The 12,843-nt window shown below is 41.8% G+C and overlaps 1 protein-coding gene across 1 annotated transcript in view; it reads left to right on the top strand.

Moving 5' to 3' along the window:
• Positions 1-3,792: 3,792 nt before the first annotated feature.
• Positions 3,793-12,843, top strand: part of LOC115577893 (NACHT, LRR and PYD domains-containing protein 3-like) — a 38,929-nt gene continuing 29,878 nt past the window's right edge. The window contains exons 1-5 of the mRNA XM_030410767.1: positions 3,793-3,862; positions 8,795-8,897; positions 9,721-9,799; positions 9,939-10,167; positions 10,336-11,528. Coding sequence (XP_030266627.1) covers positions 3,793-3,862; positions 8,795-8,897; positions 9,721-9,799; positions 9,939-10,167; positions 10,336-11,528 — 1,674 coding nt within the window. The remainder of the gene's footprint in view (positions 3,863-8,794; positions 8,898-9,720; positions 9,800-9,938; positions 10,168-10,335; positions 11,529-12,843) is intronic.

The following is a 12,843-nucleotide window of genomic DNA, read 5'->3' as shown; positions in this document are numbered from 1 at the left end:
TTCTTCAACTAAACTACAGACTGTTCCTTTAAACTTTCTTTCCTGGCATCAGAAATCGAGTGAAGAACAAAAACTTTGACTTGATTTTAGAAAATATCTGAAACAAGTATTATTCTGTCTGATTGCAGCACAGCGAGCACAACTTAAACTCCTCTTTTTATTTTATTATTCTGACTTGTTTCAGGAGAAAAGACTTTTTTTTAAAACAGATTTTTAATATTCTTAAAGCTTAAACATGTTTTCTTTTAGAGAAGGAACAAATAAATAATAAAAGCAAAACAGAATGAGTGTAAAAGTTTGATGAGACATGAATTGATGATGAAATGAAAGCAGGTGGCAGCACAGAATCAGTGGGACTCAGAGATCTTCTGTCCTGACGACTCTCATCAATCTGTATGTGACTCATTTGTTTAACACTCACATTCAATCATTCATTTTCTCTTCATTTCTTTTGTTCAACGCTTTAAGTTCTCACCAAATCTGTTCAATGCTTCAATATGTGTGTGAATCAATAAGTCATGTAGTGATTATGGGTCGTTCCAACCAGCCAACTCACCCACAATCCAGAACTTTTCCCGCTTCTCCAGAACACTTCATGTAGAAACTTAAATGAACTGAATGTGATCGTGCAGCTGAACTCCAAATACTTTTTAACTTGTGGATTTTTCAACTTTGACTCTCTAAACTCAATTTCAGGATTTTGGTGAAATTTGAGACAAAACAACTATTTGGATTTTACAAGTTGTCATGAATTGAACAAAAGTTTCAACACAAATGTCTTTAAAAAGAATGTGTGACATGAGCTGGCAGGTCCTGGGTCAGTCGGTGTGGAGCGACCCGTATCTACAGAACATCTAAATATCTGATTTTACTCTGTCGTTTACTGATGTTCTGAAAATAACACGTGTCATACTTTCCATACCACTTCAATTTTTATATTTCAACACTTTCACCTGAAAAACGTTCAGGACGTAAAATCAAACGTCTCTGAAGCTTTATTTAACAAGATGTGTGTCACTCACATGTTGATGTTTCTGGTTGTTTTATGTGTTTTTATAACGATGAGAAGAAAAAACAAACCTGTGATCGTGTTCATAAACTCATCTGATGGTTTCCATGGTGACATAATAAACAGATGGATGTAAAAACAGGTTGTTTATCAGGATGTTTTATTACAAAAACAGAATATTAACAGCTGATTAGAATACAAAACAAACAAACAGGTCTGTATTATTATGTATATATTCATTAAAATGTCTCATTTTGCTGATGTGGTGTTTTTCTGCTGTTAACTTAATGTTATTTATTGTTTTAAGTGTTTTTTACCGTTCTGACAACAGATGTGACATGTTTAACCAGAGTTTGATCACTTTTACTTTGAAAATACTCACGATGGATGAATGAAAGAGGTGGAAACCTTTTAGAAACAGACCTGAGAGCACAGACGGAAGCTGTTTCTGTCTCAAACGTTGGTTGTTACATTGAAACCTGTAATTTAGCCGGGCCCTAATCTTGTGTTTGCAGGAACAACAGGTTTACTAATGGATGAAGTGGATCAGGTCCAAAAGTTCATCCTGTCCAAACTTTTGTCAGTCAGCCTGTCTAACAAACAAATCCTGCTGCTCATTAAAACACTGAACAATAAGTGACTAAAGGGACAGACACTACAGATCAGTGTAGACAGGTTCTGGGTTTGAAACCTTTACTAAGTCACCGTGCCGAGTCTCCTTCACCCGTAGTGGCTCCGACCTGCTTTCTCTTCAGGTCTCAGTGATTTGGTGCTACCGGGCCATGTGAGATCAGCTCTGCACATCTTGTAGCTGTTTTCTTTGAAGACTTTAATATAAAGTGCTGCCACACTTTTGATGACTTGGTTCGTACACTTTTCTCTTCTATAATGTTTGTAGTTTTTGTTCCTCCGTGGCCTCCACTATGTTGCAAATGTGGAACGGAGCCGATTCAGAAAGGAGACGGCAGAACTCTGAGGGCCTGATTTACTAAAGGTTTGCGCGTGTAAAATCGTGTGCAAACTTGATTGCACGCGCAAACACGTGTTAAAGCTGATCTACTAACCGGACGCGAGGAGGATTGCGTCCCTCCATCGGGCAAAATAGCACGCGCAATCCATTTAGCGTGTTTGCCTTAATGAATATGTAAATATGGGCGTCTCTGCCAGAACACGCAAAATATTGGGAGGAGTAGATGCAAATAGATTAATTTAGCGCACGCAATGTGATTTACCAAACCTAGAACTAATTGCGTTCGCTGATTTTGCGTCTTTATTTAGCACGTTTGAAAGTCATGTATTAAAGCTAGGGTCTACAATCCTGGAGAGCTAGCAAGATTTGAAAGTGGCACCTCCTCTAAGCCCCTCCCCCCCTCCCCATCCCGTCAGTGCTCCGTCCAAAGCCACGCCCCCACAAACTTGAACGTGCATCTGTTAGTGAGACTCTGCAGGAGAAGGAGATGCCAGAGCAAGACGCAGCAATTCAGCTGAATTTAGCACGGAGCAGACAGGAAGTCAAGCGCCAAAATAACAAACTATATCCGGTTACTTTTCCAAAATAAAACACTCCGTGTTGACACTAGCACACATCGTGAGGCCAGCTGTCTACCGTACTGCGCGGCGGCGACAAACCGCAACCGGTGGGGATTGCCGAACGGCGGAGCAAAACCGGATCGGAGCCGCAACACAGCGGACCATATCCAGTGGAAATTGGGCTGACTCATTAGTCAGAAGCTAACGTTAGCATTGGGCTAATATGAGCTACAAACGTAGCCAGGTTGGCAAACATATTTCATGAAAACAAATCCCCCTGAAACAGAACACATAATTACCTGTCCAACAGAAAGAGAGCAACCTCTGCATCACTTTTCAAGCCCTTCACATGCCCCAGTTGTCTCCACCACTCAAACGCAGCACCGATGTTGACTTGATCCGACTTCTTTCTTTATCAGAGCCTTTTTCATTGCAGCCTTTTCTGCCTCAGTCTCTCTTTTCTTTGCCTTTGTAGCGGGTTGAGCTGTTACAAGTAACGCTGGCTGCATTTTCTCTGCCATTGTAACCAAATGAACGTCTTCTCCTGCAACTCCGTATTTCTGCAGAGGTGTCTGAATATTTCCGGCAACAGTGAAACCTAACGTGTGCACGCGGAGGAGGGAGGGACAGAACGTGACATGAAAGCATCTGACCAATCCGTGCATCTGACCAATCCGTGCTGTCCGGCCGGACGGCACGGATTGGTCAGATTTTTCTCAGTCCTGCAGCTGCCACAGAGGTCCGATTATTTTCGTTCCTTTTTCTGAATACATAATGTATTGACTACTCTCAGGATAGCAGGATCATTTCACCCAGTATAACAAAATGTGTGTCTGAACAACATTACAGACCCTAGCTTTAACTGGCACAGCTTTACGCACACATGGCTGCGGTCGTTGTAGCAAGGAGGAGGCATAGGCACAACGAACGAACTATCTCTAACAAACAAAACAAACAATAACAGCCACCAAAAAACGACGACCCAGCCTAAATTTAAACAAAATGAATGTTGAATTTGCCAATATCTATTTTCTTTCCGTTTTCGCAGGCTGCGCTGGTGTCCACTAATGCCTAACGCGCATCCATCTCCTCCTGCGATCTCCCCTCCCTCTCCCGGCTGCTCAGATGAAACACCACTGATGTTTAATGACCTCCCGGCTCCCTGTACGCCACCCTCGATCCCCTTTGCCAGGGCATTGATGGCCATCGTCAGCCCAGATACAGCACTGACTAGCTGCCTGGTGTGCGTAACGATGGCACGAGTGTCCCGCCTGAGCGCGCGCGTCACAGAGGCCACAGCTCGCACCTCCTGTGCCATGGAATGTAACGCGTCCTCAAGTGCCACAGACTGTTTCATCATGGGGAAAAACATCTTGTGATGCTGTAAAATGAAACACACACACTTCTGCGTCACTGTTGGAAAATAAAATTCTCTGAGAAATGCAGAAGCAAAAATACTTTTGTAGCCTAAATTATGAAATTACGCGTTTTCAGTGCATATTCAACTCAACGTTAACACAGGAAGCACATTCTTTTTCTTTTCTTTTTTTTGGCTCATAGCTGAATAAATTAAATGTATCCAATAAAAGAAATGCGTGTTTGTGCTATTATAGGCATACCTTGCTCTGCAGTTTCTGGCTCAAGGGTGTCAAATCTGTTCATCGGAGAAGGTCAGCAGTACCTGCTGCTCAATTGAAGACAGGGGATGTTCTCTGTCAGTCCACCACCTGTTTTATTTGCCGAGGTTTTATCATATGCCATTTTTTCTTTTGCTCTTCTTCTTACATCTTGCCATCCCCTCTTAATTTCATCGGCCGTTCTTCTTGTTTTGCTGACAGCATTGACTTTGTCACAGATATCCTCCCATATTTCCTCCCGTTTCTCCTGGATATATTAATGATTCTTTGTTGTAACTCGTGAATATGTTTGTTTGCCTCCTCCACTAACACCTCCAATTCAATAGCTTCAAATTTCATCTTTCGTTTGCGCCCACTCTCTCCCACGTTCTCCATGGTGAAAACTAGCAACACACGCAAAAACCTCATTTAAATAGGGCGGTTTCCAACACGTTTGCTCCTGTTATTCATTGCTCGAGGAATCTTAGTTGATCACCCACAACACGCAAACCAACAGCGCGTGCAATCTTTTAGCGCACGCAAGCAATTTAGCGCCCCTTATCTGGGATCTTAGTAAATCAGGCCTGATTTACTGAGAGTGTGAGAGCTCACCTGGGCTCCTCCTCCTGTGATGAAGCTCACCTGAGAGACCGTCAGCAGCTGAGGACGGACTGTGTTTGCTCTCACCTGCTGCTTTCAGTCCTTTAAAGGTAAGATATGATTTAACTTTACAATAACATTCAGCTAACAAGCTAACATTCAGCTAACCAGCTAAACATACTGAGCAGAGTGAAGAACAACAGTGTTGACGTCCTGTCAAAGACGTCTCTGTGTGTCCGTCCTGTCTCCTAACAGCACTCTGTAGCTCAGAGGTGACAGTCTGACAGCCTGTAGCTTCAGCTGGAGATGTAAAAGCAGCCAGTTCACTACTGAGTCTAATAAGTCAACAACATAAACTCACTAAATGTAAAGAAAGGAAATATTTTGACTCCTATTTTCATTATAAACAGAAAAATCCACAGTTTGATCTCAGTTTTCTGTCTCTGACTGAACTGAGATCAGTTTAATCTGCTCGTTAACTCGTCGTCAAACTCACTTCATTCAAACTGGACCTGAACTGAATCACAAACACTAACATGTAACTTTACTGTGAGTTTGACGAAGAGCTCGTGTGGATCAACAGCACAGCTCCATGTGTTGTTAGCTGATGAACACTGTTTACATATAACTTTGACTGTGACTTTATAGGATTTGATGTAAAATGGCAGATGAGCTGTTTGGACATGTTAATGTGGTTTAAAGGGTCAAGTGAACATAAATCTGATGAGAAATTACATCATTTTCCATTCAATGTGCTGTAAAGAACACAAACTGAAAGCAGGATGCTATTTTGTTTAAAGTCCACAAAGGTTCTTTCTCATGAAAACTGATTCTTTCCATCCAAACTTTGCACACAGCTGTCATATAAATATGTGACAGCATCATTTAGACTCTGGTGTGATGGATTTTAAACAGCAGCATCAAAATACTTGTGTCTTCTTTAAATAGGCGACAGGCAGTGTAAATGTACATATTAGCTAAATATTTAGTTTCACCCGCGACATTTATATTTAACATTTATATTTAGATTTAACATTTAGATTTAGATTTAACAATTGACATTTTATTTTCACAAGAGAAGTAAATATCACAAAATTCACAAATATTGCTGTACATCTGATCAAAAGTAATCACATATGTTTTTTAACGTGATTTGTCGCTAAATGTGGTGAAAAGTTGCTGTTTATTTTAGCATGTGCATCTTTACAGTCGGCGCCCCGTACACTGAGCCTCTCCATGTTTACTGTGATTTAATCGGTTTGTCCTTGTGTGTTTTGAGTCGACCGTCACTGTGAAAACAACCAAAGTTAAAACTGAACTGGTGCCAACAAACCAACCCAACCTGTTTGTTCAGATGAAGGTTTGTTAACTTGTCATCAGTTGTGAAATGCAGGAAAACCAGTTTTCATTCTCTGTGTGCTGCCAGCTGCTGGTTTGAGGCGGTGTTGTTGAACGTAGCCTCCTCTTCTCTTCTTCCTCTGCCTGTCTGCTCTGATGCAGCATTTCATCTGTGATGTAACTAAAGTTATCACACAGATGTAGTTGAGTAGAAAGTAGAATATTTGCCTCCAAAATGTGGAAAAATAAAGTTGGAGTGCAGGACAGAAGGATCAGGAGCTGCAGTGTCCGGCTCAGCAGGATAGACTGATGAGAGAGAAGCTGCAGGCTGGAACATGAACATGAACTGTTTACAGCTCACTGTCATGGTGCTTCTTCCTCTGAGATTAGAGGACGAAGCAAAACCTCCATCATAGTTTTATACAATTACACCTGCATTCACATGAGGGGAAGACGTGTTGCATCATTACTGGGGCCCAACACAACTTGAATAGTCAGAATGCAGCGTCGTTATTAGATCGCTGTGGGAGTGTAGCCGGTGACATGAGAGTAGAAGTGGAGTTAGTTGGTCAGTGTTTGAACACAGAGTGGTTGTCACTGTGTAGCTCCACTTACTGATGACTGAAGGCAGCTTCTCCTGCCTGAATCAGCCTGTGGAGGAGGCCGAGACGAGCCGTCGCTCTCCCGCTGTCTGACGCACTAAACGCGGCTGGAGAGCAGCTGTTGGTGTCGGTGAATAATCTGTGGTTGTATTTACAGTCCAGGACTGATGAGGAGGCAGTAAGAGGACATCCAGGAGTCTGAAGCTTTATTTAATTAATACAAATATAACTTCATCACTGAGCAACAGTCAGAGGAAGAGATTCTAATTTTTACTTTGCAGATAAATGTTTTAAATAAACAACAGATGACCAGATAAAGATATCAGAGAAACGTGTGTGTTGACTCCACCACAGCGTCATGACGTCATCTAGTGGACTGATCCAAGTCCAGCAGCTGATGTTCTGACAGGAGACATGACGTCAGTGAGAGACGTCATAGCCTCTACAGAAAAAACCCACCTGAACACACCTGAGACTTTCATATTTTATAATAACACAACAGGTTATTAGAACAATTTCTGCCTCTTGGTTAAATCAACTTGTCAGTATTTGTTTTTAATCAGTTATTTAAAACTCCAAGCTCCACAGAAAGTCTCCACAGTCATGTACAGAAGGACAGTGACTGTTTTTGTACCATTTAAAATGTGACAATGTGTACGTAGAAATGACGTAAATAAAATCCAAAGTAAATATTATAAAACATGTAATGAGAGATCGTCCTCTGGAGTCACTGGTGTTACTGTGTGACAAAAGTCTTTTATTTTGAAATAAAACTCAGACTGATGACATCACTTTCCTTCCTGCAGATCAGTGAAGACAGGTCCTGGATCAGTCCACTGTCTGTTTTCTGTCAGAAGACATTTTCACATTTGTCTCCAGATTTCACGTCACTGCTGTGAGCGACTTTATTAGTAGAGAACAGTAAAAAACAGAATACAAATGATTTAATGACATGATTTAGTTTTGGTTTGATGTCCTGTAGCAGCCATTTAGTGAAATATGTATTAATAGAGTCAGTGAGTTCTGGAATAATGTGCTCTGAGTTTAAATGTTAGAAGAGGAAGTCGACTTTCAGACATTTTGTCCTTCAAGAGTGTTTCTGACCCAAAGGCTGATTTCAGTTGATGTGCAGATGAATGATTTGTGTTTCCTCTCCAGATGAAAGTGTGTGTGAGATGAGCAGCATGAATCAGTGTGAGGACCGAGAGGAGGGAGGCCCTCCCTCTAAAACCACTGGACCTGGACCTGGACCTGGACCTGAGCCCAGCTGTGTGTCCTTCAAGAGTGACCTGTCAAATGATCGTTTCATTGATTTTAAAGGACAACCAGCTCCTGCTGTAAAGAGGTGAGCTGTTAATAACATTAATATGTGACTGATTCATTTTTTAACTGTGGAGAAAGATGTTTTTTGAAACTTGATGTTTATTTTCAGCTTCGTTCTTCTTTAGTAAATGTATCTTCTCACTTTAGAAAGCTGCCCAATAGAACCAGTCTTCAACTCTTCATTTCACTTTATTGAATTAGTTTGGTCCAATATTCTCTGAAGGTTTATTCCTGATGTTTCCACTATTTTATGGACAGAAGCTTCTGTGGCTGAAGACTAGAAAGTGAATTAACATCTCTGGTGGTCTTCTTCTCTGTCCAACAGGAGACCAGCCTCTACTGGACCTGGACCTGGACCTGGACCTGAGCCCAGCTGTGTGTCCTTCAAGAGTGACCTGTCAAATGATCGTTACATTGATTTTAAAGGACAACCAGCTCCTGCTGTAAAGAGGTGAGCTGTTAATAACATTAATATGTGACTGATTCATTTTTTAACTGTGGAGAAAGATGTTTTTTGAAACTTGATGTTTATTTTCAGCTTCATTCTTCTTCACTTAAATGTATCTTCTCACTTTAGAAAGCTGCCCAATAGAACCAGTCTTCAACTCTTCATTTCACTTCATTGAATTAGTTTGGTCCAATATTCTCTGAAGGTTTATTCCTGATATTTTCCACTATTTTATGGACAGAAGCTTCTGTGTCTGAAGACTAGAAAGTGAATTAACATCTCTGGTGGTCTTCTTCTCTGTCCAACAGGAGACTAGACTCTACTGGACCTGGACCTGGACCTGGACCTGAACCCAGCTGTGTTTCCCTCAAGAGTGACGGGTCAAAGGATGCAGACACTGATTTCAAACAAGATCATTCCCCTGACACACAGTAAGTTGTTGCCCTGTTGCTCTCTGTTGATGTTTGTCCTCATTAAATCCAGTCTGACCAGTTGTCCTGATGGTCTTCATGTTCTCAGAGTGATGATGGAGGTCAGAGCAGGATTAGTATTAAAGGACAGGTTCACATTTCTTCATGTCCGTCCCTCAACAACTCTGACAGGACAGTGTTCCTCCTGTGGACAAACAGCAGTGACTCACCTCCTGCTGAAATCTGACCCTGCTGCTGAGGAGAGGAAGGGCTGTGTGTTATATCTGACGTTACAAGGGCCCGACCCAACTGGACTTCATGGTGCCAGTACAAAAACCCATATTAAGGAGTAAAAAACTCTGATAACTGATATATCGGCAGATTAGATATGAAATTTATAAAAACAAATGTATTTATTTATTTTCTGTCATTAAAATATAGTTCAAACACTTGAGACAAAGATATGAACTGAAGACAGAACATTTTACTGTTTTACAATATTTATTAAATACGCAAAAATAATAAAGTTTTACAAATATGTCTAAAATCACATGGAGCATTTTAAAACTCAGACTTTAAATATTTATCATATGTTGACATGAATATAGCTTATATTTACAAATGATGAATTTACTAGTTCCTTTGTATTTAGGCCGTTGTGTCGTTAATCACGTAAAATCAACCCACAAAATATTCAATAAATGACTTTCAGGTAACACAAATCAGACAAAATGAATTTCAGAATAGAGTTTGTATGAAAAACAAACCAATAATTTAGTTTTTTGGTATCAGATTCAAAGTTTTGCAGACACAATGTGACTGATTCTTCATGATTCCTCCACAGAGTCGACCAGGAGAGCTCAGAGGTTCCCAGAGGTCCGTCTGTCCAGCAGCATCAGACACACCTGGACTCCATATTTATGGTCTGTACATGAACAACAACTACTTTTACATCCAGTCTGTTCACAATAATCTCCATGCTGCACTTCACAGACCAGTGGTGAATCTGTCCAACATGGACCTGATGTTAAATGTTGTCATTCACATAATATTCTGTTTCAGCTGCTGGAGGAGAACATTGTGACTTTTGTCAAGAATGAGCTGAAGAAGGTCCAGAAGGTTCTGAGTTCAGATTACCCAGAATGCTCAGAGAATCAGAGGGAGGATGAGGAGGTGTTGGATGGTGAGGATGAAGAGCGGAGGAGGAGCAGCAGAGAGGCATTTCTGAAGATCACACTTCACTTCCTGAGGAGAATGAAGCAGGAGGAGCTGGCTGACCGTCTGCAGAGCAGTAAGAGGATTTCTCTAAAGATTTAACATGATGGATCAATGAGACAGTTTGTCTCAACAGATGGAGGAAAAACATGGAAAACATCTTTATATGTGCTACTTTAGGGGAAGGAAATTGTCATATGTTCTTCATAGATAACTTACTGAACTTTCTGGTGTGTTTATTTAGGAAGTTATTCTGGAATTTGTCAACTTAAACTCAAATCTAACCTTCAGAAGAAGTTCCAGTGTGTGTTTGAGGGGATCGCTAAAGCAGGAAACCCAACCCTTCTGAATCAGATCTACACAGAGCTCTACATCACAGAGGGAGGGACTGCAGAGGTCAATGATGAACATGAGGTCAGACAGATTGAAACAGCATCCAGGAAACCACACATACCAGAAGCAACAATCAGACAAGAAGACATCTTTAAAGCCTCACCTGGAAGAGATGAACCAATCAGAACAGTGATGACAAAGGGAGTGGCTGGCATCGGGAAAACAGTCTTGACACAGAAGTTCACTCTGGACTGGGCTGAAGACAAAGCCAACCAGGACCTACAGTTCACATTTCCATTCACTTTCAGAGAGCTGAATGTGCTGAAAGAGAAAAAGTTCAGCTTGGTGGAACTTGTTCATCACTTCTTCACTGAAACCAAAGAAATCTGCAGCTTTGAAGAGTTCCAGGTTGTGTTCATCTTTGACGGTCTGGATGAGTGTCGACTTCCTCTGGACTTCCACAACACTGACATCCTGACTGATGTTAGAGAGTCCACCTCAGTGGATGTGCTGCTGACAAACCTCATCAGGGGGAAACTGCTTCCCTCTGCTCGCCTCTGGATAACCACACGACCTGCAGCAGCCAATCAGATCCCTCCTGGGTGTGTTGACATGGTGACAGAGGTCAGAGGGTTCACTGACCCACAGAAGGAGGAGTACTTCAGGAAGAGATTCAGAGATGAGGAGCAGGCCAGCAGAATCATCTCCCACATCAAGACATCACGAAGCCTCCACATCATGTGTCACATCCCAGTCTTCTGCTGGATCACTGCTACAGTTCTGGAGGATGTGTTGAAGACCAGAGAGGGAGGAGAGCTGCCCAAGACCCTGACTGAGATGTACATCCACTTCCTGGTGGTTCAGTCCAAAGTGAAGAAGGTCAAGTATGATGGAGGAGCTGAGACAGATCCACACTGGACTCCAGAGAGCAGGAAGATGATTGAGTCTCTGGGAAAACTGGCTTTTGATCAGCTGCAGAAAGGAAACCTGATCTTCTATGAATCAGACCTGACAGAGTGTGGCATCGATATCAGAGCAGCCTCAGTGTACTCAGGAGTATTCACACAGATCTTTAAAGAGGAGAGAGGACTGTACCAGGGCAAGGTGTTCTGCTTCATCCATCTGAGTGTTCAGGAGTTTCTGGCTGCTCTTCATGTCCATCTGACATTCATGAACTCTAGAGTCAATCTGCCAGTAGAAGAAAAGCAGTCAACATCCCGGTGGTCTAAACTATTTAGATACAAACCTGACCCAACACATCTCATCAACTCCCAGGAGTCTGAAGCAAGAAAAAACGAAGTTGCATTGACACAGTATCTCCAGAGTTTTGTAGACGAGGCCTTACAGAGTCCAAATGGACACCTGGACTTGTTCCTCCGCTTCCTCCTCGGTCTTTCACTGGAGACTAATCAGACTCTCCTACGAGGTCTGCAGACACAGATACGAAGTTGCTCAGAGCCCAATCAGAAAACAGTTGAGTACATGAAGAAGAAGATCGGTGAGAATCTGTCTCCAGAGAGAAGCATCAATCTGTTCCACTGTCTGAATGAACTGAACGATCGTTCTCTAGTGGAGGAGATCCAACAGTACCTGAGTTCAGGACGTCTCTCTACAGATAAACTGTCTCCTGCTCAGTGGTCAGCTCTGGTCTTCATCTTACTGTCATCAGAAAAAGATCTGGACGTGTTTGACCTGAAGAAATACTCGGCTTCAGAGGAGGCTCTTCTGAGGCTGCTGCCAGTGGTCAAAGCCTCCCACAAAGCTCTGTAAGTGTTGAGAAGTTTCTTCAGAATGCAGTTATTGTGCTGTTGTTGACTTAAATAGAAATAATTTACTTCATTATTCTTTATCCAGACTGAGTGGCTGTCACCTCTCAGAGAGAAGCTGTGAAGCTCTGTCATCAGTTCTCAGCTCCCAGTCCTCTAGTCTGAGAGAACTGGACCTGAGTAACAACAACCTGCAGGATTCAGGAGTGAAGCTACTTTCTGTTGGACTGGAGAGTCCACAATGTGGACTTGACACTCTCAGGTCAGATAGTCCATAGTTTGTTTCAAACTATTTTTGTATTTCTTTAATGTTTGAATTCAATTCTCTCTCTCATATCAGAACTGTTGTGTTTTGAAAGTATGCTGCTTATTATTGTTTCATGTCTGTTTAGTCCAGATTTAGTCTTGGTGATTTTTCATATCTCTGACATTTTAGAGTAAAACAGAAAGCAAGTTCACATGTGCTACAATGTTATTATAAGTAATGTAAATGTCTTTTTTTTTACTGTTCACACTTCAGGCTGAGTGTCTGTAACGTATCAGAGAGAAGCTGTGAAGCTCTGTCCTCAGTTCTCAGCTCCCAGTCCTCTAGTCTGAGAGAACTGGACCTGAGTAACAACAACCTGCAGGATCCAGGAGTGAAGCATCTGTCT

Source organism: Sparus aurata, unplaced genomic scaffold, assembly GCF_900880675.1.
Source record: "Sparus aurata unplaced genomic scaffold, fSpaAur1.1, whole genome shotgun sequence".
NCBI classification, from domain to species: Eukaryota; Metazoa; Chordata; class Actinopteri; order Spariformes; family Sparidae; genus Sparus; species Sparus aurata.
This window is presented reverse-complemented; position numbering and strand designations above follow the sequence as displayed.